This window comes from Streptopelia decaocto, assembly GCF_964273445.1.
Source record: "Streptopelia decaocto genome assembly, chromosome: 4".
Taxonomy (NCBI): domain Eukaryota; kingdom Metazoa; phylum Chordata; class Aves; order Columbiformes; family Columbidae; genus Streptopelia; species Streptopelia decaocto.
Window position 1 is genome coordinate 681,902 of NC_138658.1, and position 25,186 is coordinate 707,087.

The 25,186-nt window shown below is 47.6% G+C and overlaps 1 protein-coding gene across 3 annotated transcripts; it reads right to left on the minus strand.

The window, feature by feature from the left end:
* Positions 1-61: 61 nt before the first annotated feature.
* Positions 62-20,029, minus strand: SCARB2 (scavenger receptor class B member 2). 3 transcript variants are annotated; one of them, XM_082051437.1, is made up of 14 exons: positions 19,652-20,029; positions 18,953-19,605; positions 14,554-14,711; positions 10,829-10,976; positions 9,134-9,322; positions 8,337-8,428; positions 7,883-8,002; positions 6,388-6,566; positions 5,744-5,862; positions 3,862-3,935; positions 2,836-2,887; positions 2,294-2,452; positions 2,061-2,130; positions 62-1,173 (listed from the first exon to the last, which is right to left on the minus strand). In XM_082051437.1, the coding sequence occupies exons 1-13, from the start codon at positions 19,854-19,856 to the stop codon at positions 2,101-2,103; spliced, it is 2,178 nt and encodes a 725-aa protein (XP_081907563.1). In that variant the 5' UTR covers positions 19,857-20,029; the 3' UTR covers positions 62-1,173; positions 2,061-2,100. The 3 variants fall into 3 exon arrangements, with proteins under 3 accessions (XP_081907563.1, XP_081907562.1, XP_081907564.1); XM_082051436.1 differs by lacking the exon at positions 2,061-2,130 and having other exon boundaries at positions 19,652-20,026; XM_082051438.1 differs by lacking the exons at positions 2,061-2,130; positions 19,652-20,029 and having other exon boundaries at positions 18,953-19,398.
* Between the last annotated feature and the right edge of the window lie 5,157 nt (positions 20,030-25,186).

Here is a 25,186-nt window from a genome sequence, read left to right on the forward strand (position 1 = left end):
GATGAAGAAAACTGTTGAACAACTCACTGGCTAGGGAAAAAAACCACCCAAACCAAACCAGTGCAAAAACAGTGCCTCTATTTAGAAGACGATAACACATTTTAAATAGATGTTTCACTATCTAGATCTAATGGAAATACTTCTCAATGAGAATATTCTTTTCATCAAGGAAAAGAATACTTTCATGGTTTTTAAAACGAGTTTCTACTTGACAAGTAAAAAGGTGTAATGACTTCCCAAGGCCCCGTACATCCCTTATTCTGGAGCTGTGCTTGTATCCTGAACAGTCCGTGTATCTGCCCGGTCTGCGCTCACGTTACACCACACAGCTGCTCACTGGGACACCAGTACGAGAGAGAAAAGGAACACCACTTCTGCACCCTCCACCATCAGGAACAATGTTGTGTTTTGGTTATTTAAGGTGAAGGACAAAAACCCCAAACCCTTAAGGATAAATATATTGCTAACATGCAACAGGATCCTGTGCAGAGTTAGAACGGTTAAAAGGTCTGTACGGAAAAGCATTTCAAATCATCAGCTTCTTTTTACCTGGTAACTACAGACGCTTAACAAAGTTTCACTCGCTGTTCTGGATTAGTTGTACAAATCAGTTTTGTGAAAGGACCAACGACATCAATCATAAACTGTCAGTGCACACTGGTAATAAGCAGCACGCAACGCTTTACAGAAAGGACAATACTAGGCGGAAAGTGATCTTGTCCGGCGCTCCCGGGCGACGCGGAGCCTGCGGTGTTTCCAGAAGGCTGCCTGGCAGCACACGCTCCTAAGGCCATTTGCAAATGCTACCTGCGTCGTTTCTGTAATGAATCCGGCTGTTTTATTTTCACAGATATAGTGGTTATAATCATCTGTGGCTGTCAGTGCAGGTACAAAGAGAGTGCGGGGTTGAGAAAAGCAGGAGCTCAAGCAGTTTCCAAATGTCGTTTTAAAGTTGTAACTTAGCTGGTACAAGTCTCCTCCATTGATGACACTGCAGATTCTCCTCCATCTCTATACCACAAAAAGTTACCCTTGACACCATTGTTTCTCCACAGTGGACAACGCTGGGTACTGGTAGTTGGTATTAGGCCAGCTCTAACAGTTTGTTCTTCAAGCTCAGATATTAATCTATTAAGATGTCCTGATGAGCGGAGACCTTTCCTCTTCAGTACTCTGAAAGAGGGAAAAGAAGGCAACTCAGCACAGTTAAATGTGGCACATCAGGGAGGCGGGAAAGCTGGACTGCAGACAGGAGAGGAAAAAGCTCTTGGCTGCTACTTTGAAGTGCAGTTTTCTGAAAGGGAACAAACACGGCACTGACAACGTGCTGGTGGGCGGATGGCAGCTGGGGCAGGGACCACAAGGAGCTATATCCAGCTGAACTACTTCGGGTTGCAAGAAAAGCAACAAGAGCAACGTAGAGAGAACACGAAATGTGGGTGTCTGTCAGTGTAGCCCCTGCGCGGGGTCCAGAGCTGGCAGAACTCGGGGCGGAACACCTGGCCGGGACGGCTGTGACGCTCCGGCTGGGCCTGCCCGAGCTGGGCTGCGCGGGAGGGTGTCTGCGCACACCCTGCGAGAAGGGATACAGGACACATCACACAGAGAGCGCGCGAGGACCGCGGCAGCTGCAGCGAGAAAACAGCCTCTAGAGTACCCAGTCTGTTCCGCCAGACTAAGGCTCTGTGTTTTGTCTCGTCTGAACCCAGCTGCCCGGCCTATCTGGGGTGAAATCTTCATGCCAACATCATCCTCTGACAGAACTTTTCGTAAATAGAGGTACAAACTAGTACTGTTTGGATAAAAGCTTTGTGCATGCTGTTGTCTGTAAAAGTCATCTGTTCTTTGGTCATAAATTTGCATTATGCTTTTGAAAAATAATCAACTGGCACAACACAATCGTCTCTACCGAGAACATGGTCAGACTGTTGCTGACGAAATGTGTCCATCAAATACCATGGACTTCTTCAATCTTTTCCATCAGGGCCCTCTAGACAGGCTGATTTATTTAAACTACTATTGGCAAGGGAATGAGGCACAGAAGACACGACCTGCCTTACCGTGTTTCTTACATGAGCGCTTTCCTTTCTTTTGGTGCATTTATTCTGAGTCTACTAAAACTTCCCTTCCCTAGAAAGGTCATTTTAAACAAAAACAACATATAAAAATGATTGTGTGCAGAAAGACAGTGAACAAGTAAAATCAACCAAAAGAAAACAAAATACAGGCAGATGTAAAAATCAACCGAAAGGAAATAAACCAGAGGCAGCTGTCCAGGCCAAGTGCTCCTTACCTCCTCACTTGCTCCCCGGGACCTGCACACAAGCACAATAAAAACAACCCCAAAAACGATTCCTAGAGCCATGATTACGAAGGGGATTCCAGTTACAACACTGGCTTCCAGCAGGACGTGCTTGAGTTTGCTGGCAGACTCTTCATCAATGAGAACACTCTGGAGCAGGGAGAGAAGAGATTTACATTGAATTGCTTTCCTTTTGGGAAGGGTGGGGAAACAACACTGCCACAGCTCTCCAAGTCTGCTTCATTGCTTCTGGACCGACTTTCCTTCTAAAAACTCTCAGTTCTCCTTGCGTGGCCAGAGGGATAATCTAGTCTGCATTTCTCAATAAGGTGGTGATTTTAAGCTCTCATTGCAGGGGTGAAATAGTACAGGCCTGGAGTAAGGGTGTACATCACTGGAAGTGGTTCCCTGGAGTCCTCCTGGAATCCAGGGAATCCACTGATCCTACTTTATTTTTCTGGTTAGCTCAAAGACAGTGTTTCTGCAAGCACAAACATACCACAACGCTGCCAAGAAATAACCCAGATATTTACCTCATTTATGTACATCACCGGGAACACTAGTGTTCGGATGTTGCCCGTTTCACTGTGGAAAAACAAACAACAACCAGTAGCTAAAAATTACGGGTTTTAACTTTTTAACTTGAGGGTTCTGAAGACAGATTATAATGGAATAATGAGTGAGGAAACTGTCCCTAAAAACCCCTTTTTATTGTCGATGTTGAAAATTGTCGAGGTGAGAAATCTCAGTGTCCAAGATGGAGAATAGATCCTGTTTTGGGAGCAATAGTGTATCTTGAGACTCAGTGGGGGAGAAAAAGAGGCTCCTTACCAACTGCGGGAAGGCCAGCTCTGTGGCAGCCAGCAGGAGCACTGAGCTGGGCCGATGCTGAAGGTCACTCATAGTTGTAAAACACAGGAACTATTGTCCAAGCAACATGAGCACAGCAGCAAAAAAAAACCCAACATTTGGCACACGAGAAAGAACAGCTTACTTACAAGTGGTGTTAATGTCCCGGCTCCTGGGCACTAGAAAACACGGACATGCTATTCTGAAGAAACATCACTGACTATCCCAAGAGGACTGGGCAAATAAAGTCTTAATACTTCTTTTTTAGTTATACTCCATAGCAAAGCTGTGCCAATCAACGTCAGCTCAGAAGCCGCTGCTGAGAAGTGATGGAAACGACAATATTTTTATGTGCTCCCAGCTGTGAGGAGCAGAACAGCGCGTCTGCATCCGCCCCTCGGGTTCCAGCCCCACGGCGCTGCGGCACAGCCTCTCTGAGCAAACAAACCCACAAACCAGAGCGGTACGGCTGACGACGCCACAACCGCCACGGGGAGCCTGGCCACAACATCCTGCTTTTCTGGAGGACTGTCTTACTCTGCAGGTGGAACTGCAACATCTACTCGGTCTGTGAGAGGAGAAGCCACTGTCACTTGTAACTGAGGTTTCACTGGATTTCTCTCTCTCACTTGCTCTTTCCAACCAGTATTCCACCTCAACACTGCAGACAAGTTCATCTTGAATATCAAATCAGGTCAGAGAATACTCACAAAAATTCAGGTAGTTTTCTGATGTGAACGTTGATCTGCATCCGCTTGGCTGCTTGCAGGACCAGCCCTGTCAGCTGGGGAATAAAAGAAATCAGTGTCAAAAAAACAAAAAGTAGATGTAAGATAATAGGAACTGAGAGAATACAACCTCATCTCTGCACTGGTGTGGACGCGACAAGGCAAGAAATGACGCACTTAGGGTTACTGTTCATTTCCATTGACCAAAATACTCTTGTAACTCGTATACCGACATTCCAGTCTGCCTCTTAATTAAGGAGATGTGACGAGGCTGCAACAAAGATAAGGGTGCCATCGTGCTGTGCGAGCTTACACTTGGGCTACAGAGATGCCCTTTCTTGCAGATGCAGCTGCAGTTTTGGAGCAGGGCGCCAGCTGCAGCTGCTCGCTGTGCCCTCCCGGTGCTGCTGCAGGGGCCCTGCAGTCCCGCCACAGGACCAACCTTTCCTCCGAGAGCGAAGAACAGGTACTGACCACTCAACAGGAGATGGTGAGCTGGTCGCTTCTCACAGCAGCGCTCCGCTGGGAGTGAGCGCTGCCATCCCATGCATGGCAATGCTTTCCTCGCTCAGGCTGCATAATTTAGTCCGGAGAGTGGGTGGGCAGGGGATGGCTCAAGGCTCATTTGATGCAAATACAAAAAAAATGGGCGAGTAGGAGCAGGGTAACAGGAAGAACCTGGCACCAAACCAGACACCGAACAGCATCTGCGCCAGACCTTACGAGAAGAACTTCCTCCTGCTTCAGCTACACATAACAGCTGGATGAGTCAGAGCACCCTGTTTCTGCGAACCCAGCAGGTCATGATTTTGCTTTCTCCTGACCTGCATTCCTGTGTGTGGACGTAGAGATCAGTGTAGAACTGGTTTTGGCTGGGGTACAGTTCATTTTCTCCACAGGAGCTGGTATGGGCTATGTTTAAAACGGCGAGGAAAGCGGTGCTGGTGACACAGGGATGTTCCAGCTCCTGCTGACAGCGCTGACACTGCCTCAGGGCTTCTGCTGTTTCTCACATGCCCACAGCGAGGAGGCTGCGGGGCGAGAAGCTGGGAGGGGACACAGCGGGACAGCTGATCCAAAGCCACCAAAGGGATACCCTGTACTGTATGACATCATGCTCAGTGATGAGAAACGCAGGGAAGTTTGCCAGGGCTGCTGTTGCTCTGGGCCTGGCTGGCCGCTGCTGGGCTGCTGCTGACCAGCTGGGGGTTTTCAGCATCACTTGTTTTTCTTCGTTTAGTTTCTCCTTGATTTTTTTTTTTTACTTATTAAAGTGTCTTTCTCTCAATCCGTAAGTTCTCACTTTTACGACTGTCTCCCCGGCCCTGCTGGGGCTGAGTGAGCGAGCGCCCGTGTGATGCTCAGGTGTCTGCGGGGTTAAACCGCACGTGTGCAACCACAGACCGCCAGCTGCACGAGGACACCAGCCACTCTGCAAAGCTCCGTGGCAGACGTCGTCACCATGCTCCCGCAGCTCCCCTCTCCTCACTCCACACCATCTAAACTGAGTCCAACATCCACGGAATCTTCATTGATTTGCTCTTAGTCCGCATACCCAGCTTTTCGACTTGGGGAAACCAGAGTCACAGTAACACCCAAATGGTTGGGATGGCAGGGTGAACAGGACAAGAAACCTCATCTGCTCCTAACAAATATTTCATTACTAGTCTGATGACATCTCTAATTGCACAGGCAAAATGGGAAAAGTATTGTAATGCTTGCTCTCCAGCGATCAGCTACACGTAAACCAGTACAGCTCCCCTGACGCCAACGGGACTATGGCAATACACACCATCCAAGAAGGTGACCTAAACATATGTGCTTGAATTCACGTAGGTATCCCTTTAAAAACGGCTGCACTTACAGGATTGATGTCCAGAAACGTCTCATGATATTCCTTTTTCGGGTGCATGCCCTCTATGTCCTCTACAAACTTTGGATCTGCTTGGTAAAAATGTGGAGCTGATAGAAATATCGGAGCACCTGGAAAGTGAACACATAGAAAGTCACCATCTCCAAAAGGCAGAGCAGGATTCTAGGAAGACTCTGAGGACCTCATTAACTCTTCCCACTGTGTGATTTACAGTGCAAGGAAAAGTCCATTCTAGAGCTACAGAATCTACATTCTGACTCCCAGTCTTCAGAACAAGCCAGATTTTCCCTTGTACAGCATTCACAGTGCCTCAGGTCTCAAATTTGCATAATGGCCTTTTGCACTATGCTGGTGTGAAAGCCACCTGGCTAAGAGCAGACGATAAATGTCCATGTTGTTCAGTATGGATCCTTCTGATTCCTTGATTTAAACCATTGCTGGAGCAGATGACATCTTACAAGCACACCCCCTCAGATCACTGCCGCAGTTTACAGTCAACGGATCACTTGCTGGTGACTGATTTCTCTGAGCACAGTCATCTCCTACAGGCCTCACCAAACTCTGCTCACACGTTTCAGACAGAAAGGACCAGTATGCTCTGAGCGGTGTGCTCCTCCTGCTCCCCGGTCACGCACCTTGCTTGCAGACGCTGACGTTGAGGACCCCCGCGCCCGGGCAGTTTCCTGGCGGCACGCAGAACCCGGCGTTGTCGGGGTTAACTGTCGTGTTGGCAAACACCATGGCCGAGGGCACGAAACGGTAGGTTGGGATGCCTGCAATGCTTCCTGAGCTGTCGTACACCAGATACAAAGATCTGCAAGGAAAAAAAGCCAGACCTAGATTTGTTAGTCTTGAGTTCACACCGACACCTGCTGCAGACACCTCTTTACTAATGCTTATGTATCTACTTGGGCTTGCCGCAAGACACAGGCCTGGTTTAAGCCCACTGAAACGATCTTCTGTGCTAAATTTAATAGGCTTCTCATCAGGAAATGTCCTGGTTTTGTTAAAAAACAAGTTTCTCTTTTAGTGAATTTGCCTGTCAGCTAAAGCTTCATATTAGCTGCATTTTCCTGGAGAACCAGATACATGTTGTGGTAAACATAGCTTCGGGTGCCGGCTCTGCAGTTGCTGAGACTTTCAAGATTGGTTTTGTATATTTTGTATTATTTTCTCTATTCTTATTAGTAGCATCAGTAAAACATTGTTAATATTTCCAGCTCTCTTCTCTCTGTCCTTCTTTCCCTCCCGATCGCCTGTCCTGAGTGGGAAGGGGGGAGAGGGAGGGGCAAAAGGGGGAAGTGTGGGGGAGAGGGGGTTAACAATACACCTGCCAGGGTTTTACTGTCACCCCGCAATCTAAACCCTCAACACAAATACACATCTCGTCCGTCAGCTGCTGCAAAAAAACAGACAATAATGCACCAACTGTGCCGCTGCAGGGACCCCAACACCTGCCTTCAGCATTTCGGAGTCTCGCTGTGGTCCCCACGTTGCTATTGAGTCGTGTGAGACAGTGCTGGTACATGCTAAGGGGAGGGACAAGGAAAGGAACACCATCGTGGAAGATAGAACAATTTGGCATCTCTGGAATGTAGCATAACATACATCTGTATTGATTTAAATAAGGGGTTTCAGGTCAGTTTTGTTCTTCACAGACAGGGAAATGGGGAAGACAGGAGGCCAAGTAGAACATTAAGGAAGGAAACACCAAGATTTTCTGCAGCTTGTTGCATTTCAAACAGCATTATGTCAAGCCACGAATCTCTGAAGAGGGCAATTTGGGTTCTCTAAAGAAACCAGGGCAGAGAGGAGGATTTTGGAGGAAAGAGGCTTTAGGCAAGGTTCATATAAATCCTTCCGTTCCCCTCATTACAAGCCTTGCAAGGCAGTCCAGCCTGTCTTTCCAGTTATCTTCCAAATTTCCACTTTATTTATATATGTCTACATAGATATAAATGGCACGTCTATAACTTAATGCAGATTGTCCTTCATACCATGAATAAATGCAGAACACTCGCACTGTTAAATAAAAGCATGGAGGAAAAACACCAGCCTAACGAGAAACCTCAACAGGAATGAACGCAAATGCTCTGCTTTCAAGTGTGAGCAAGGTTTTCTTCTTCCTACCTGCAGAAATCAGAAGAAAAGATATAAATGTTCTCATCTTTGCTAATCAGCGGGTGAAAGGATGTCCCGTCTGTTCCATTGATCATGTTACACGCCTCTGTTGTCCACCAGCTCAGTGACCTGAAGAAAATGAAGCGGAGGGTAAAGGTTAAAGGATGTTTGAGCGGCGGTCAGGCAATGATGCCAGCGCGTGGTCTAAGCACATGCACATCAGCATGTACCTGTTCAGAGGGAGCAACCACAGCGCTCTGCTCGCTAAGGGCGGGCACTGTCTTCTCCTAATTAAATCACACACCAAAATAAGGGGGGGCTGCTCTGAAGGCAGAGCTGCTAAGAGCTATCACCATCCTCACAATAAAAGGTCCTTTTTTATTTTGCAAACAATGCTTATGTTCATCCAAAATGTGACAAGGGGTAGATTTTGACAGAAGCCTGACCAGACCGAAAAACTTACTCTTGTCCTTTCCATTCCACAATCCTTGAGAAGTTAAGGTAGCTGCTTTCCCCACTCAGGAAAATGTATTCTCCATCATCAGTTCCATTCATCTGCAAACAGATACACGAGTTTTTCATCTCTCTGCTCATTCTGTAACACCTGCCTGGGAAGTGCGATGGGCTGGCAGGAGTCCGAGCTGTCATCAGCTCAGAGGAGCCCTGGCACTGCTGGGCTCCCCCCGAGGGAAGTGCAGTTCACTCAACTCCACCCTGAATGTAAATGAGGTGACTGAGCTGGATTCTCACCCAAGTGAAGAAAGTGTAACATTAGATTAGCTTTTTTTTTCCTTCGAAATTTGCCACTGAAAAAACAGCCCTTGGCAATGAAAGAAATAAACCCACCAACAACAACCTGAGCACTGCACAGATCTCCAAAAATGAGGAGGCCCTGCAGCCCAAGCTGACTTACAACCAGAAACATCGGGGAAGGCAGGAACGGCTCCAGCACAGACATAACGTGCCATTTTTCTAGGAGTTTGCACAACCTGCTGCCCACGTTACTCAAGCAAGCACGGGCAATAGTGCAGTGGTTTACATCCACCCTTGGAAAGGTTATCCATAGCTGGCAAAGGGAAGTGAGATAAGGCCTCAGAGCTGTGCTACCCGCCGGTACCCAGATGCATCTTTTGCTGTGCCCAGCCCTCCCGCCGGCCCAGGGAGGCACGTCCTCTCTGCCGGCTGGGGTGACAGCCCCAGCTCCGCAGCACTGACACCACTGCCAGCCTAAAGCACCCCAGAGTCTCGGACACCCGTTACCTTATTGAAGAAACCAAATACTGGATCGATCTCGGGGTGCAGAAGATGAATGGTTGACAGGAGTCTGTCTTTGTAGCCCCACAGTAATTCGTGAACGGTGCGAACCGTGAACAGGGATTCTTGGTACAGAAGCAGCAGCAGCTCCGTGGCAAACTGAAGAGAGGTTGACCTGGTCCACTCCATCGCAGTCTGCCGGGGCGGTGGAGTAAGGGGGAAATGGTCAGATTTATTGTGTATAATAATAACAAATCATGTACAATAACATTTATTTTATTTAAATGTATTTATTGTATATAACAATAATAACTAATACCAGCTGCATGCAACGCAGGCATGTTTGAGCATTGCAGACGTTTCAGCCATATTTTCGGTGTCACAACTTGCACTCACACAAGCGGTGTGCTGGCCAACAGGCTGCTCAGCCGCCCGCCCACCGGGACGCGCTCGTGCAGGGCCCTGCTCAGCCCACGCCGGCGCTCGGCAGCTCCGTCACGCTGCAACTGCCGCAGCCTCAACAACGGATTTTAAGCGAAATGTGCAAAGCCTTCTAAACAGGCTGAATTTCACACACGTATTACAGCTGAACATGTGCTTTGAATTTCACCCTTAAGAAGTTATGCTTTACATTTTAAAAAGACATTTAATAATACCCAAAATTCTTTCCTTTGTAGCTAACAAGTGATTTTACAACATGTCTTAAAACCCAAACAAACAGACAAAAAGGGAATATTCCTTAGGTGCAGCAAACTGTACTTCTTCTAGTACTGCCTGTTGCAGTACATCACAGCCAAAAATCTGAACAAGAGTTAATATTTACCACCACTCAAATGCTTGGGAGGAATTGTAAATGCTGTGACTGTAGTGTGCAACTTTTAGTAAGCTGAGTCCTATCTAATGCTATATATAGTGCATTAATGTATTCATTCATAAAATCAGACGGAGATTTTTGGAAATGCTGGGGGAAAAGTAGAAATGAACGTGCTCTGTAATTGAAGTCAGTTAAACCAGTATGAGGAGTAAATGGTGAGTTGGGCAACCAACAAGCGCTTGAGCACATTCTGATTGCCTTTGCGAGGTATGACAGATTTTATCTGCCTGTTCTCATACTGTTCCTGCAGGAGACCAGGCATAATGGTCTGCATCTGATCACCAAAATGATCCTTGCTTTGCAGAGCACTTTCACCTAACACAGTTTAGGGGAGCATGTCTTGAATTTTATTCTGAGACACCTTTTCACTTGGCTGTAGCTGAAACTCTTCTACTATCATTTTTTTTTTCAGTTTGAGATGCGGACTTGGAGGCAATTTTTGCAACTTTGAGAAAAACAGCCCCAAGCATCCCAAACCTTCTTATTCAAAAGTCCGAGTTCCTCCTGTGTGTTTGATACCACTAACTCCCTAGCTTCAGTTACTCCTGAAAAGCCAGCAAGCCTGACTTCGGCTCCTCTGCAGTGTGTCAGCTCTCGGAGCAAGAGCGAGGCACTAACATGACAGAGGCGTGTGGCGAGGGAAGAACGTCATAAAAACCCACACCAGTCCAAACCCAAACTGAAGGCAGCGTCGGCCCAGCTTAAGCTGCCTCTCCTCTTCTCAGTCACCTTTCTCTACCACAAACCCAGGGACAGTCTGAAGCAACAAGGTGCTGGTTATGAAGTGTGGTAGGATGGTTTCCAGGCAGAAATGAAGGAGAACTCACCACTGCAGGAATATTGACTGTTCTAATCAGGTCCACTTCAGGGTCTCCAACTGACTTCTCACGTTCAAACACATATGTCTTTGGATTCAGAGCAGATACTTTGGTACCGTTGTCCAAAAACTGAACATGCACCCTCGGCCTGTATTCCCTATAAAGCAAGAGAGTTTATTCTTTAATCAAGTTCAACATGTACACATAATATTAACTGCGATCAACTTGTAGCTACTCCACTGCTTTAAGCACATAAAAGGTAGGATTTTGAGTTCCTTAGGAACAGACTGACTTTTGCTACTGCCAACATCAGCAACAGAACTGCCTTTGCGTCAGTGTGAGCTGAATTCACCCCTCACAGGGTGCTTCCAAAAACGCCACCCCACATGCTAATTGCACTTTACATTTTTGCCTCATCTTTAAGAACTGCAGGGAAAGAGAACAATTCCAGACAGTACAGAAGGATTTAGAGGCACTACAATATGGGACTGCCCTTGAACTGCAATTTGAAAACGAAACTTTTGTCTCTTTGCTGCAGGCAAAATTCGCTCTCAGGCAGAACAAGATGTAGGCTTCACCTAAGTCGCATCAACCGGGCCTAAGAACCTACCAGAATCTTTCTGCTGGCTTCAAAGTACTGTGCACCAGATCTTCTGGGCTTAAATGTGACATGACCAGAGAACAAACCTCGTTTTAGCAATTCTCCTTTAATTCTCAGGTAGGAATCCTGGACACATCAGAAATTCAACTGAATTTCTGCCCCAAACTGCTCACAGCCTGGGCGGCTGCTTCTGCACTCAGACAAGCAACATCAAACTCAGGATTGCTGACAAACGAATGTAATTGGCAGGAAACATCAAATGCTACCCTGCTGGCCTGATGAGGAAGTCAGTTCTTAATTACCCGGAGACACGTCATAATCATCATTTAGTCTGTTGCTGATACTATTTTACAAACCAGAAACATGCAGTTCTGCAGAACTCGATGGCTCAGGCTCAAAATGTGTCTTCAGCAAATGAGGAAAGGGAAATGGGAGGTTATCTGCTGGTGGCGTGATCCTTTTGGCACATACAAGGTGAAATGCACCATATTTCGTAAGTCCACATTCACTCAGGACTTTGTTGACTTTTAGATTGCTTTGCTTCCTGTGTAAATTTTAAGTACCAAGATGCAACGGTGAATTATTCTGCAAGACCCTGTACTGGGATGTTTTCCATTCATTTCAGATCCTAGATCCTACCTTGGCTGCGCTAGATCCATTACTGCAGCTTCATGACAGGGCTGTATTACTCTAGTCTTTCAAATTTAAAGCAAACCGGAAAGTCCCCTGAAACTGTTGTAGTTACACACCAACCATCTCTCACCTCCCTTGTGCAAACAGTGTATCTACCACCCTTGGCATCCCACCACCTAGGAACGCTTTGGTCTGGCTTAATTTGGCAAGAGCCTCTTGTACGGCCATCTCTGCACCCTAGGGCTTGAACAGAGGGAATGGGAATTAAGAGTTGTGAAGGGCCTGGCCCAAAATAGGCCAGAGTTAACCTGAGAAGCCTCTCCGACTCTAGAAGGACTGGAGAGGAAAGCAATACTGCTTAGGGATACGAGTAGGAGAATCTCAGATGATACAGACAAAAAGCTGTAAACGTGTGCAAGGCCAGAAAGTATTCGAGTGTTCTTCTCCGGGACTCAGCAGGCTTGGGCAGATAAGCAGCTTGCGTTTTATAATTAATTAGTTGATATTAAAAATATAAAATCCAAGTGCAAATCAACTTGCAGGATTTAAAAACACAAGCACCAATACATTTTTGTTATGGAATCCATCTCTGCACTAACTGGGTTTACAATATATGTGGGTCAAACCCACGAGTCGTTTCAAGCCCAGTCATGCAGAAGAGATCCTGTTTAGCTGTCTCACCTCCTGTCTGTCACTCACTGGATTTTTTCCCCTGCTTGTCTGGACAATTCACTTCCAGCCTTTCTCTGCAACATCCCATTTTATAAAAACACTGGGCCATGCACTTCACGTTAAGGCGTTTTAGTTGTTCTGCCACATGCCAAACCTAAATAGGTCTTGAATGCCTTGTTACCTGGGGCCTGTGCGCCAAGCTCGGTGTTTGTTCTCCAGCTCGAGCCTGCAGTTCTGTCTGCAACATCCCTGCGGTCCCTGCCCGCCCACTCGCCTGCTCTCTCCCTCCACCCAGCGCTGGCGGTCTGCTACCCGCGGCAGCCGCTACCGGCGGCAGCCACAGCTAGGCGAGGACTTGCTCTCCCAGCAAGCCACAGACCAGCAGCTCAGGCTGGGCCTCTCCTTAGGCTCGGCCCAACCCAGCCAGCTACACCACCAGCCCTCTCCAGCCCACTGAATTCTCTCATGGATAAGACGCAGCTTCACAAACCGGGATGTGTGTGACACCCAGGAAACACTTGGAGCTGAGGAAGGGGGAAAAGAACAGGCAGCAAAAGGCACTGAGTACCAGGGCACAGAAAACCACAGGCTTAAGTGGTTTCATGTAGTCCTCTTAGATCTAGAGCTACTCCTATTTATCTTCCTGACAGAGAATGCACTGCTGACTACCAGCGTTTTACTACGGAGATCTGAAGAACAGCGTGGGAGGTGGAAAGCTTTTGTATCTTGCCTCCAGTTCTACTGGTTTACTGCAACGTATTTTGCCAAAGTATCACGTGTGGTTTGCCAAGGCTCAACAGCCACGGTACGGGAATACAGAGGAGATACAGGAAAAGATTGATGGCAGAGCGTGAGGCAAAGCTGAGGTGTGGGAGGAAAGAAACAAAGCAAGACCTACTGCAGAGACCGAAGCAACTACAAAGCCTCTCCATTTTATTCTATACTTTTTTTTTTTTTCAAATAGTAACAACCAGATCCTGATAATTTTGCAGTTTAGGTAAAGACACATCCTTCTGCCGAGTCTGAATGAGCGTGTGTGACCTGAACTGAGACTGACAATGAGAAATCAGCCTTTTTGCTGTGCTTCTCATACCTCCATGACTTCAAAGGCCATAATGCTTCCTGCTACAGGACCTACTCCTGCTTTACACTGCTGGCAGAGCACAATGAAGCTCTAAACAGAAACTCATTTGTAAGGTGACTTTAAAATCTCTCCATGTGCACCTGAATCACACTGGTCAGTGTGTGGCCACACCAAGCAGAAGCAGTTCAGGAGGCTGGATAAGCTCCAGCACTACACATGGTTACTGAGCTTTATAGTGTTTTGTAGGTTTTACAGCGAGGCTTGGCTGAGGAAGATCCCCCAGTACCACTCTCTCACTGGTTTTCTGGTCACATTATTACTGATGCGCATTGTGCAATTTCAGCGAGGAACTCATTTCAGAGTGAACACGTGAATCACGCTCTCATGCAGCACTCCGTCCCACAGGCTCTCAAATACCACCCAACCAGCTGCTGTTTCTCTTCTCAGAAAACAGCCAGGATGCAGCCAACTTCCTCCGTGCTCAGCAGCTGAGGAACAGCAGCACACAGGCCAAATCTCAGAGAAGTCACTGCTTGAGTGTGGATCAGACCGCAGGTTGTCCAGGTGCCAGCCCAGTTGCACTGTTTGGGTGGTGTACGCCCACGCTCCCCTGAATAAACTTTCACACACACATTAACAGCTGGGTTTTCTCCTAGAATGGGATCCCAAGCATTCTGCAGCCCACTTTTTGACCACTCACACACAACGGCTTTAGCAAAATATGAAAATAGTGAATGGTCTCACCGGTAGGTGTATGGCCCTATTTCCTCCACAAGAGGAGTATCGCCTTGAAGCACTTCTAAAGGATTGGTCACGTTGAAGAAGTAGAACTGCATGTAGACTGGCGGAGGAGGATCCTCCCAGGCTTCAAAGGTTTCCGTGCCATTTTTCAATACTGTTCCCTGAAACAAGAGACAGACAAATTAGGTGTCAATGATAGATGCTGTATGACATTTATAGGAAAGAAAGAAATTCTGTGCCAGTCTATTTAGTAATCAATAAAACATGGACCTACAAAAGAAAAGCTATAAATCATTATTTTATGACAGAAGCACTTAAGTAATGAATCAGTAATTCCTTTACCTACCAGCACATACACATTTTAAGGAAACTCACAACTGTATCTGTATGTAGCTCCACTAGAAACATGAAATGCAGGTCTCAACCCCTCATTTTATTACCATTCCATTTGAGATAAAATTCACCTCAACTCTAAAAGCATCAGCACTAACACCCCCAAAATCAAGGCTTTTCATATGGTTAAAACAGTGATTTGCTACTGTGGTAGCAAAGAAAATCGGCTGGCAGAGTGGTATTTTCAGGAATAAGCATAAAGAAAACTGTATCTCTGAAAGCTGTATCACCTGTAGGCAGAAGAAGGGGGGGAATAATTTGCAATTAAATGGGTCTCATCAACACTCGCTCTTTATTCTTCTGAGAAAACAAGTCAGATACTGTAAGCACAGGCTCAAAGCGGGCGGGCTGGCCAGCTGCCCTTTCCTGTTACTGTTCATAGGGTCTCAGCTTGATCAGCCACAGTTGCCTCAGGATTCATTCTTGGCCTTCCCACTGAAGGGGCTGTTTTCCATGCAGATTTTGATTTCGAATGCTTAGCCGAAGAGAAGACTGTTTCAAAGGAGAACGTATCGGCAGGAGCTGGGGATGGCAGCAGCATCCTGAACGGCAACGGGTGCCAACCCAGCTGGTCGTGCCTCACGGTGGCTGCGGGCCTCGCACCCGGAGACCGTGTCCAGAGAGGTGCGAGGGTTTCACGCAGTCCCGACTGTGCAGCTGTCTCACTCTCTCACTCTGTGCTGCCGAGTCTTGACCGTACTTCACACACGGGAAATAAAAACTGAGCTTCCCCTCCCGGATGTAACAGTTTCTGCCAGCGGTGGTGGGGTGGGATATGGTACGCAACGTTTTTGGAACCTATACTGAAATTTAGTTTATTTTTTCCTGGAACTGCAAAATGCTCTAATTCTAAGACACAGTTTTATGTGTGGGTCTATGACAGAATTGAATCGCAACTTTTAAAGATAGGGTCAGCTTTCAGACCAACACGAGCCGGCTTCTCCGAGCCTGCACCTTGGGCATGGTCTGCTCAAAAGGACCATCTGAACTCATCGTTCGTCTAAGCCCCCACACTGAACCGTGCTGAGAGACCTGCTATTTCACATTAAACAACAATAACAATGACAAAAGATCAATATATAAACTAAATCAGGGGCTAAAATATCTTCCTTGTCCTTTTAGGCCCTAAACACTCCAGACAACCCAGCTCTAGAGATGGCTGGCAACAAAAGTCCAGGGCAATTTCAAGGGATTAGAAAACAAAGCCTTTCCTAAAATTATCAGTGTAAGGTATATGGCATAAAGAAAACATTTGAGGTAAATGACTGATTGCCCAAGTTTGGAATTAGGTGCATAGCTCAAAGGCTGTTATAGTCATAAAGTGCACACTTATGGCAATAAAATCCATCACCATGTAACCAACATATATCACAGAGCAAACACTGCTAGCAGCTAGGGAGGCCGTCCTCCTGTGGTCAGCTATTTCATTCTTGTTCATTATAGGGGTTTTTTCCCATTGTCTGCTGGAGTTCCAGGTGCTGACACCAAACAGATACTGGACAGGTGGGACACAGGAGGTGGCAGGGCTCTCCAGCTCACAAAAAGCCAATCAGACTGGCAAATCAGACAGAGAATCAGTTGACAAGATCTGAACGGCTCCTGGGCAAGGTGCTCCCCCTGCCCTCATCACTCACATCTGGCTGCTGATCCTCGAGGGGATGTGAAGTCCGACGCTGGGCTGCGCTCCCTGCTCTTCCACAGCCGCGCTGTACCCAAGAGCAGACTTGCCTTTGCTGGTCTGCGGCTGGAAAGGATGCAGCACACAAATCCCCCGGGGAAAGCCGACCCATCCTCAGGGGTGCGCAGGTCCCGGCTTTGGACACGGGTGCTTCAGCTGCTCCAGAATGAGGTCTTGCACTTCAGCTGTGGTTGAGACGGCAACGACAGCTCTTCACTGCAAGTCAGCTCCGTTCCAGGGCTGCTGGAAAGCCTTCAAAGGGGCACGAAATTCCTGTCATAAGGGCAACCTCTTGTCCCTTCTGCAGCTCCTCCCATGACGGAGAGGTTGTGGAGGATAAGCAGGGCCAGACGGCAGAGATGACATTTCATGTCCGATGCCCCGGACTGCAGAGCACAGAGCTGAAAAAGCTCAAGTCTTGCCACATTTTGGGGGCAAATTGAGATTTGTCTATTTGCACAAGATTTTCTAAGCTGCATACACAGTTACACAAGAGACAGCAACTTTCTAGACTCCACACAAATGAGAAAAAGCTCACGTGGGATACAGCACATGTGGAAAGCAGCCGAAAGAGCAGAGTGACTGGGAGCACGCTGCTCTGGGGCTGAAAGCTGCACTCGTGCAGTCTGTGTGTGTGGCTCCTGGAAAAGGCCGGGAGGAGCCACCGGCTAGCGCAGGGAGGACACTTGATCCTGTGCAGTCCAGACGTACTCCAGCACCAGCCGAGGAGCGGAAAGCAGGAATAGACTGGCTCTGGAAACCTGATCCTGCATTACGGAAAGCCCTGCTGAGCGAATACCAACTTACTCTTACATAATCAACCATTAAGGGTAAGGAGCATGCAGCTAAGAGATAATACGGGTAAGGAGGATCACGCCTAATTCCTGACAGTCCTATACTCTCCTGGTAAACCATTTTTTTCAGCCCACTGCTCCTTTGACAGGAGCATGAAAGAGACTTGAAACTAGAACTTGTGCTGCGATGCAGAGGATGACAGACTCCTTTCCAAAGAGAGCTGAGAACTGGGAGATGGAACAGCACGTGCCTATGCAAAGCTGTGCTGATTCGGCTTGGTTTGCATACAACTTTGCCTGCGTTAACACTCACATCACTTCAGACCTGGCTTTCAGACTGCACGGGCTGCCGATCAAACGACTTCAGGATAAACCACCCATTACCCACGCTGTGCTCCAGCACGGCAGCGGCACGTACTGGGGAACAAACACTGTAGGAGCAGCTGCACGAACAGTTCCCGAAGAGACACTGACACACCGGCAAGCTGCACCCAGCCTACCCCATGCCACGCCCTGAAGTTGAGAGGCACACTTCAAAGAGTCACGGCTTGTTTTAAGCTGATTGCCAACCCAAAACTACAGTCACTAAGCCCAACTGATTTAAGGCAATAGAGCTTTTACGTTAGGAAATGCTCCCTGTCAATACCCCAAAGAAAAGAAAAGTACATTGGTTAGGACATCGCCAGGGATCAGCAGACTTTAGCCACCAGTTAGACAACAGCACTGGTCAAATCACTTCATTTGTTAGCACTCCTGGTTTCTCCAAATAACAGAGAGGATGCTATTCCCCAGACTAAGCAGATAAATAATTACTAATTTACATGCTTCACAGATATTTTCAGGGAAACAGCCGATGAGCGGTTATTAAATACGAGAATTACTGACGCTAATGCAATCGACCTTTCTCACCGGACCACCAGATACATGCAAAGAGCCAGTGTGAGAGGAACAAAAGCTTAGGCAGACCACAACCAACCATGGGCTCTGCATTCCTAACAATGCCAGGATGGGTGTCCCCAAGCGTGTGAAACGCCTGGCCACCACCACACAGCCGGAGAAACCACCACGTGTTTCAGCCCATAGCATCTCTGGCTGTGCTCCAGGGGCGGCAGCAAACAGAGCAGCAGAACAAGCTTCTGTACGAGAACTGCCAGGAATCTATGATGGGATGGTCAACAGGAGGGTGCTCTAGGTCTCCCCCTCCTTTAGATGCTGCTGCTCCTCACTACAGCTGCTGCCTCGCAGCCACTGAAACTGCCTTAAGATATAACTGATTTTTACTCATATTTACTCCATTTTTGCCCAGCCCAGGCCCAGTGCAGCCTGAGCTCCATCTCAAGCTCCAGCCTGGCCAGACGGTGCAGGGCACGGGGATTTCACTGCCCGGGGGTGCTCCTGCCATCGCCCGACCACAGCTGGAGCAAGGAGGGACCCAGAAAACACCACCCACCAGCCCCCTCCCTCTCCTCCCAGGGTTATTTCGAGAGGGAATAAACCAGTCAAGAGGAATAGGGGTGGGAATCCTCCATTCTCTCACCTGCTTCACTTGCAGGTCCACGACGGTCTGGAAGACGTGCGCCACCAGCAAGGAGATGCTGGCGATGAGCAGCGTCATGGCCAGGACCCCCACGGTGACGAGGCACAAGGACTTCATGGCTGCTCCGGGAAACGGACTCGGCCGACACCGCCGCTGCCAGCGCCGAGCTCCGGCCGGGCGCAGGGGGCGGGCAGCGGCCGAGCTCCGCCCGCCGGCCCGGGAGGAGCCGCCCCGCACAGCCGCCCGTCCGCGGCTGCGGAGGGAGCGCCCCTCGGCCCGGGGACGGGCACGGCCCGGCCCGGGAGGGCTTGGGAGCCGGAGCCCAACGCAGCCCGCTGGGCGCTGTGCCCTGCTTACCGGGAAAGAGAAGAACGCCCGAAAATCACGTCTGGTTTTGTGTTCCTCTCGCCGCGGGCGCGGCCGAGCCTTCCCGGCTGCCGCGGGTGGAACTGCCGGAGCGCGCTCCCACCGCCGCGGGTGGAACTGCCGGAGCGCGCTCCCACCGCCGCGGGTGGAACTGCCGGAGCGCGCTCCCACTGCCGCAGGCGCGTTCCTGAGGATTTCTGGGGAACAAGCAGGAAAACAGCTCTTCTTCAGCGACATGAGCAGGGAGACACTGTGAGCAACACAAACTGCCGCTAGACCGAAACAAGCTGCATAGTCTATCGCAGTTCAAAACGGTTCCGTTTCCGCTAACACATTCAAACTGCCCTAGGAAATAAGCTGATGGACCCGTTGCTCCGGCTGCCCACCCACCATCACCTCTGGCGCACTGCCGCAGGAGGGACGGAACCTGCGAGAGGGGCTTTCCCAGAAATAGATGCTGTGCTAACTGTTTTCCATCACAGCTTTCATGCTGCAGAAGAGGAAGGAAAGCCCCTGTGATACGGGGCTCCTGTCCCATGGCCACAATCACTCTGCCAGCCGCACTGGCGTTCTTGCCGTCAGGAATCCATCCCCCTCCTCGTGCCCTTCCAAACCACGGGGCCAAGAGCCATCCCCAGCCGGGCCCAGGTAACGCCTTCCCTAGAGAGAGCAAGCAGACCCTCAGCTGGCTTTCCAGCTCAGACAGATGGAAACAGTTTTCTTTACAACTATGAACTTCCGTTAATTGTAATGGTAGTGGACAATGTCATGTTACTGTGTGCCTTTTCCTTTTTGCTTATGAAAGGTTATGAGGTCACGTTTCACAGTTGTTTGGGAAACTAGAATTTTGGTGGTTCCACTCGTGCATTAAAAAAAATGATTGTTCTGGCAGCTTGTTTTCGTTTAGATTCCCACTCGGAAGCAGTGTTCTTAACTCCATTTCACCATCATCTCTCCAAAAAGCAAGCAACCGAGTAAATCATTAGAATCTGGATTTGAAGGCTAATTTAACTACAGAAATAGAATCTTCCATGGGAATTCTCCCCTTGAAACCATAAACCTTCCCTTACACCATAAAATGTTGTCCTTGCTGCAGACTACCGTAGTGACTATTTTTACAAGAGCCGCCTCCTCCTGCAGCACGTTAAACACGTTTGCCATGGTTGCTGAACTGTGGAACGGAGATCTCTTTCTCGTCTCACCTAAAGTAGTTTAACTGCCCCGTGCCTTCAGTGCTCAGTGAGGGTATCCTGATGCATGCACTCCAACGTTCATGAGAAGCTGACCAGGTCCGTTGTCTCTAAATCACAGATAAAGACAGAAGAACAAGAACCGATAACAGTTCTCTAGGTATGCAAAGCCTTGTTATCATAACTACTTTTCACAGCCATGAAACATTTTTTATTATTGATATTAAAGAACATGCTGTTTTATCTGAGCATTGAAACCCTGGAAAATCAAAAGGCAGGAATATTTAAGCAATCTGATATAGCTCAGACATATATAGCTCAGATCTGATATAGCAATCTGATATAGCTCAGATGGAGGTACATTTCTTTTCTGAGGCTAAATTGGTTTTGCTCCTGCGATATATAAAGGATACTTGCAGCCCACGGGACCTGGAATTCTTTTAGCTGAACCCTGGCATGAATATTTATAGATCAAGCAATGATTTCTGCAGAATTTTGGTTTTGCTTAATTCAATGTTTCATTTTTTTTTTTCATAAGAATCTACCCATGTGATGCACAGAACCATATCGTTTCTCCATACAAATTTTCTAGATTCTCTGTGTGAATTATTTGCTTTTTGGCAAATTATTTTACCTTTGGAAATCAAGAAACTGCTTGCTAGCAATGACACAGTTAAAACCTCATGAAGAGTGACTCCACCTCTGAAGCCCAGCATGGGAATGCAGTGGGTGCACTGCTGGCTCAAGGTACAATACTGTGTCATAATTACAAATCCCTAAAGCAAGCAGAGGCATATCTGTGATTCTTCCCCTTCCAAAATCATGGTACTACAAGGGGAAAAGGCAGATAAGGCCCAGATTCAGGAAAACATGTAAATGTCCTTACCCAAGGAAGTCTTCTTGTCCTCATTCCTTTTCCTTTCCTAACCCCTTATATTAATCTTTCCTTTCCTCACTCCTTGCTCTTTTTTACTAGTGAATTTGCCATCCCCAAGAATCTCCCCTCCTTTAAACAACAGTATTTACAAAGGCTCACACTAGTTACTCTGCTCACGTGCTTTCCCCTTGTCTTATCTCCATTGCAAACTCTCAGGGCAGTTTTTGTCTTGTTCTGTTACTGTACAGAACACACCACAAGTGGCATCCCAGCTGTGGTGGGCACCTTGTGCTGACACCACAAATACGGTGAAAATAACAGGCAAATCCTCCTCTGTAAAACGTACCAGGTGCCAGGTCCCACGCCAGGGCCTCCCTGGCAACTGCTCAGCAAAAAAACAAACGGCAAACGGACAACTCCGGCCCCAGCAGACGCAAGGAGCCTGCATGCGTGACGTGGGGGTCGAGCAGGGGAGCACAGCGAAAAGGATGCATGTTGCCAGTGAGTGGTGACATTCTTTGAGAACCTTTGTTTTAAAACTAAACCATGGATGAAATGCTCCTGTCCCATGCACTGGGAGAAACTTTTAAGAAATACAAAAAGGCATTACTTACTGAGGTTGTCAGTGTGGCTTCTTCGGTTTGTGTGACACTAGTTACTTGGCTTCTTGGGGTGTACATAAGGAAGAAAAAGGCTTTGTCAAGCAAGGAATTGGGAAATCCTACAGCACAGTATCAGCCAAACCAGAACAGATTCCAGAAATCCTAAACCCAACTCCTGTGCATTAGTAACTATCAGACCTCGCTTTAGTGTCTCTTTTATGTTGGCCACAATGGCGAGGTGGAAACAGCAGACAGGAGGGGCAGGATCTTTGGTTGTCTCTTTGTGTGTATCCATGTCCCATGACAGATCTTTGGTCTCTGCCACCCAAGATAGGAATCGTGCTTGTTCTTACTTCAGCCTTTGGTGCTACAGTCATCTGGCACTGTTGACAGACCTGTTCACACCAGGTCTAACTGGATCCAAATCTTGCTTTGCTCCCTTTAGGAGCTGTGACCTGAAGACATACAGGAACATGAAACAGCCTTTCCAGAACCAACTGTAGTTTCATCTCAGCAGTGAGAATGCAATTGCAATTAGAAAAGTGTTTTATTTAATAAATACTCTGCCAGTTTCTGTCCTATCTGAAATTTTGGTGGACTTGTCCACTCCTGTCCTTCAGCTGTATGATGTTTGTAGTCTGCTTTTAGCTACGTATCTGTGGTGCTCTGTTCACTTCCATCTGCATCCCCATGTTTCTGAATCCTACCTGCATTTTCCTCCGGGATATGCAACAGAACAAATTCAGAAGTAAATTTTGCAGGGACTGACATCTTCTAGTTATCAAGAGTGGTGTTTTTTATGAAGGTGGGGCATCCCTCTTCATACTGCCAGGAATTTAACCCCTGGCTGCCATTTAACAACAGAAAATATTACTATTCCAGGTAACTCAGCCGCAGCTTTACATGCGCACACCCCCAGGTTTTGAGGAGCAGCTCTTGGGAAAGCACCCAAGCCCATCACTATTATACAAAGAAAATGTTTCCGGAGACTTTGCTCTTCTGCCTTTCATGCACAGCTAATACACATACTTGTCATCAAAGAATTGACACATACTATGTGTTTCTAGTATTGTACATGTAATTAATAAAATAATCTAATTATGAGATACTGATTTCAGCTGAGAGTTGAGAAATTTCTGAAGGCTTGTAAGTTGGTAGCCATCAAATTTCACTGTACTCAAGCTTCAATTTTCTCTTCCCGCGCAGTACAAATCAACTGCTGGCAGGAAAGCCGTTCAGTCTGGGATCATATAGCACATTTTAAAATTACACATATACAACCATACTCCTTAGAATCTGAGCTTGTAGCAAAATTAGCAAGTGCAGCAACTCAACAGCCATCAGCAACTTCTGGTTTGGTTTGCTGCTTCCCTGACTCATCGGCTGCTTCTGCAAATAAAGCCTCGTGATTCAGGAGGGGCAAACTGTGGCACCTGCGTGGGAGGACAGAGCCTTGCTCCAGGCCACCTTTTCCATGTGATTCTTTTCACTCAGATTTCTCTCCTTGCTCAGCTCCGCTTTCTTCCAACCTGAACTGAATCAGCCTCCATCCTCTTCTCCCCATCGGACCAACTACAACCCATACTACGTTCTCTTTACTCAGCTGCCCATCTTGTTTCCACGGCTGCCACAGAACAACGCCGGGGCCCTCGCTGCTGGCCCAGGGCATCCCCCGGCTGAGCGTGGCCGAGGAGCCATGCCAGGGGGCGGAGGAAATATGCCATGGGGTGGGACAATGTCACTAGTGTCTGTGTTAGACAGGCTGGGACTTGCACTGAGCTGTGAAACAGAGATCTTGCTAGGAAAAGAAGGAATATACAGGTTTCTGACCAAGTCCCACACTTTCCCATCAATGTAAGAACACTTGAGGGCAGAGGTGTTACCCTCCAGCCTTGGAAACATCTCATGATAACCCTGAACACGCCAGGAACAGTGAAGAACCTCTCATTCAAATGGAACAGATGGTGATCATATACTTTTCCCTATATTATGACACACACACCTCCTAAAAACCTGAGGTTTACAATCTACAGCTGTCAGGGCCCAAATCCCACAGCAGTGGGTGAAAGCTCTGGCCCCTGACCCAGGGCCTCTGATTTGACAGGAGCTTTGTACGTAGAGAATGGCAAAGTGCAAAGCACATCACAAGCCAGTTTATTCTGTAGTGCTGCCAAGTGCATCTGTTTACTGGTGTGAAGGGAAGGGACAGAGAGAGAGACCTGTTCTGTTTGTTTCTCTCTTTTGGATTCAGCCTGGCCGAGCACAGTTTCAACAATCCGTATCTAGCTCTAAATGAACTGTACTACAGAGGACACATGTAAAATTAGCAAACCAATGGCACGGGTTTTCCTGAGCTCTGAGTCACATTGCACTTGAATGCAGCTCCAGCCTTACAAAGGTGAGGGCACTGAAATACGACAGGACAGGCTCCAGGGAAGCACATCTGAAATGTGTTGCTGCCACATCCATGCTCAGGGCTCCTTGTGGTTTTTCTTTTGAAGTCAAAGACAGACTTTCTATCTACTTCTGCAGGACCAGGTGACTCAGTGCACTTGAAAACCCCATTGCAATGCTCCAGCAGTCTAGTTTTTAATTTTGTTAGCCTATTCTCAGCTTCTTATTGACCTGAAAGAATTCAAGAGCAGGTTCTGGAGTTTAAAACGTACGCTGCTGCGTTAAAACCTAGATGCATGCTACCTCTACGTACTGTTTTATTGAGTAGAAGTGAAGGTCTTGCATGGTAAGCAAGTGACTATTACACTGTCTGTGCATTAGAGCGAGTCTGCAGACCTACAGTCAGTGTCTGCTTTGTTTTTGGTCTGTCTTATGTCACAGGCTGACATCTTCCCTTGTTCCTGAAATAAACACAGGGATTGAAGGCTGCAATTTGATGATTTTGCTAGCCTGCATTACATTATTATTTACTTGGGTGATCAACTAACTCTAATTACAATTCTGAAATGGAAGTATCTTTTAGCAGGCAATATCAATGGAGCGAGAGCATCTGGAGTCTTAGCACGTACAAATCCTGCAGTCTCACTCCTCAACTGCATCAAACTTACCAGCATAGACAAGGAAAGAGACCAAAATGGCTCCCATTGGGAGTCTCTTCCCATTTCCCAATGCCTATTGCACTTGAACACACACTTGGGATGCCCAGAAATAGGACTGGAACGAGTTGTTCTTAGCCCCCAGCCCT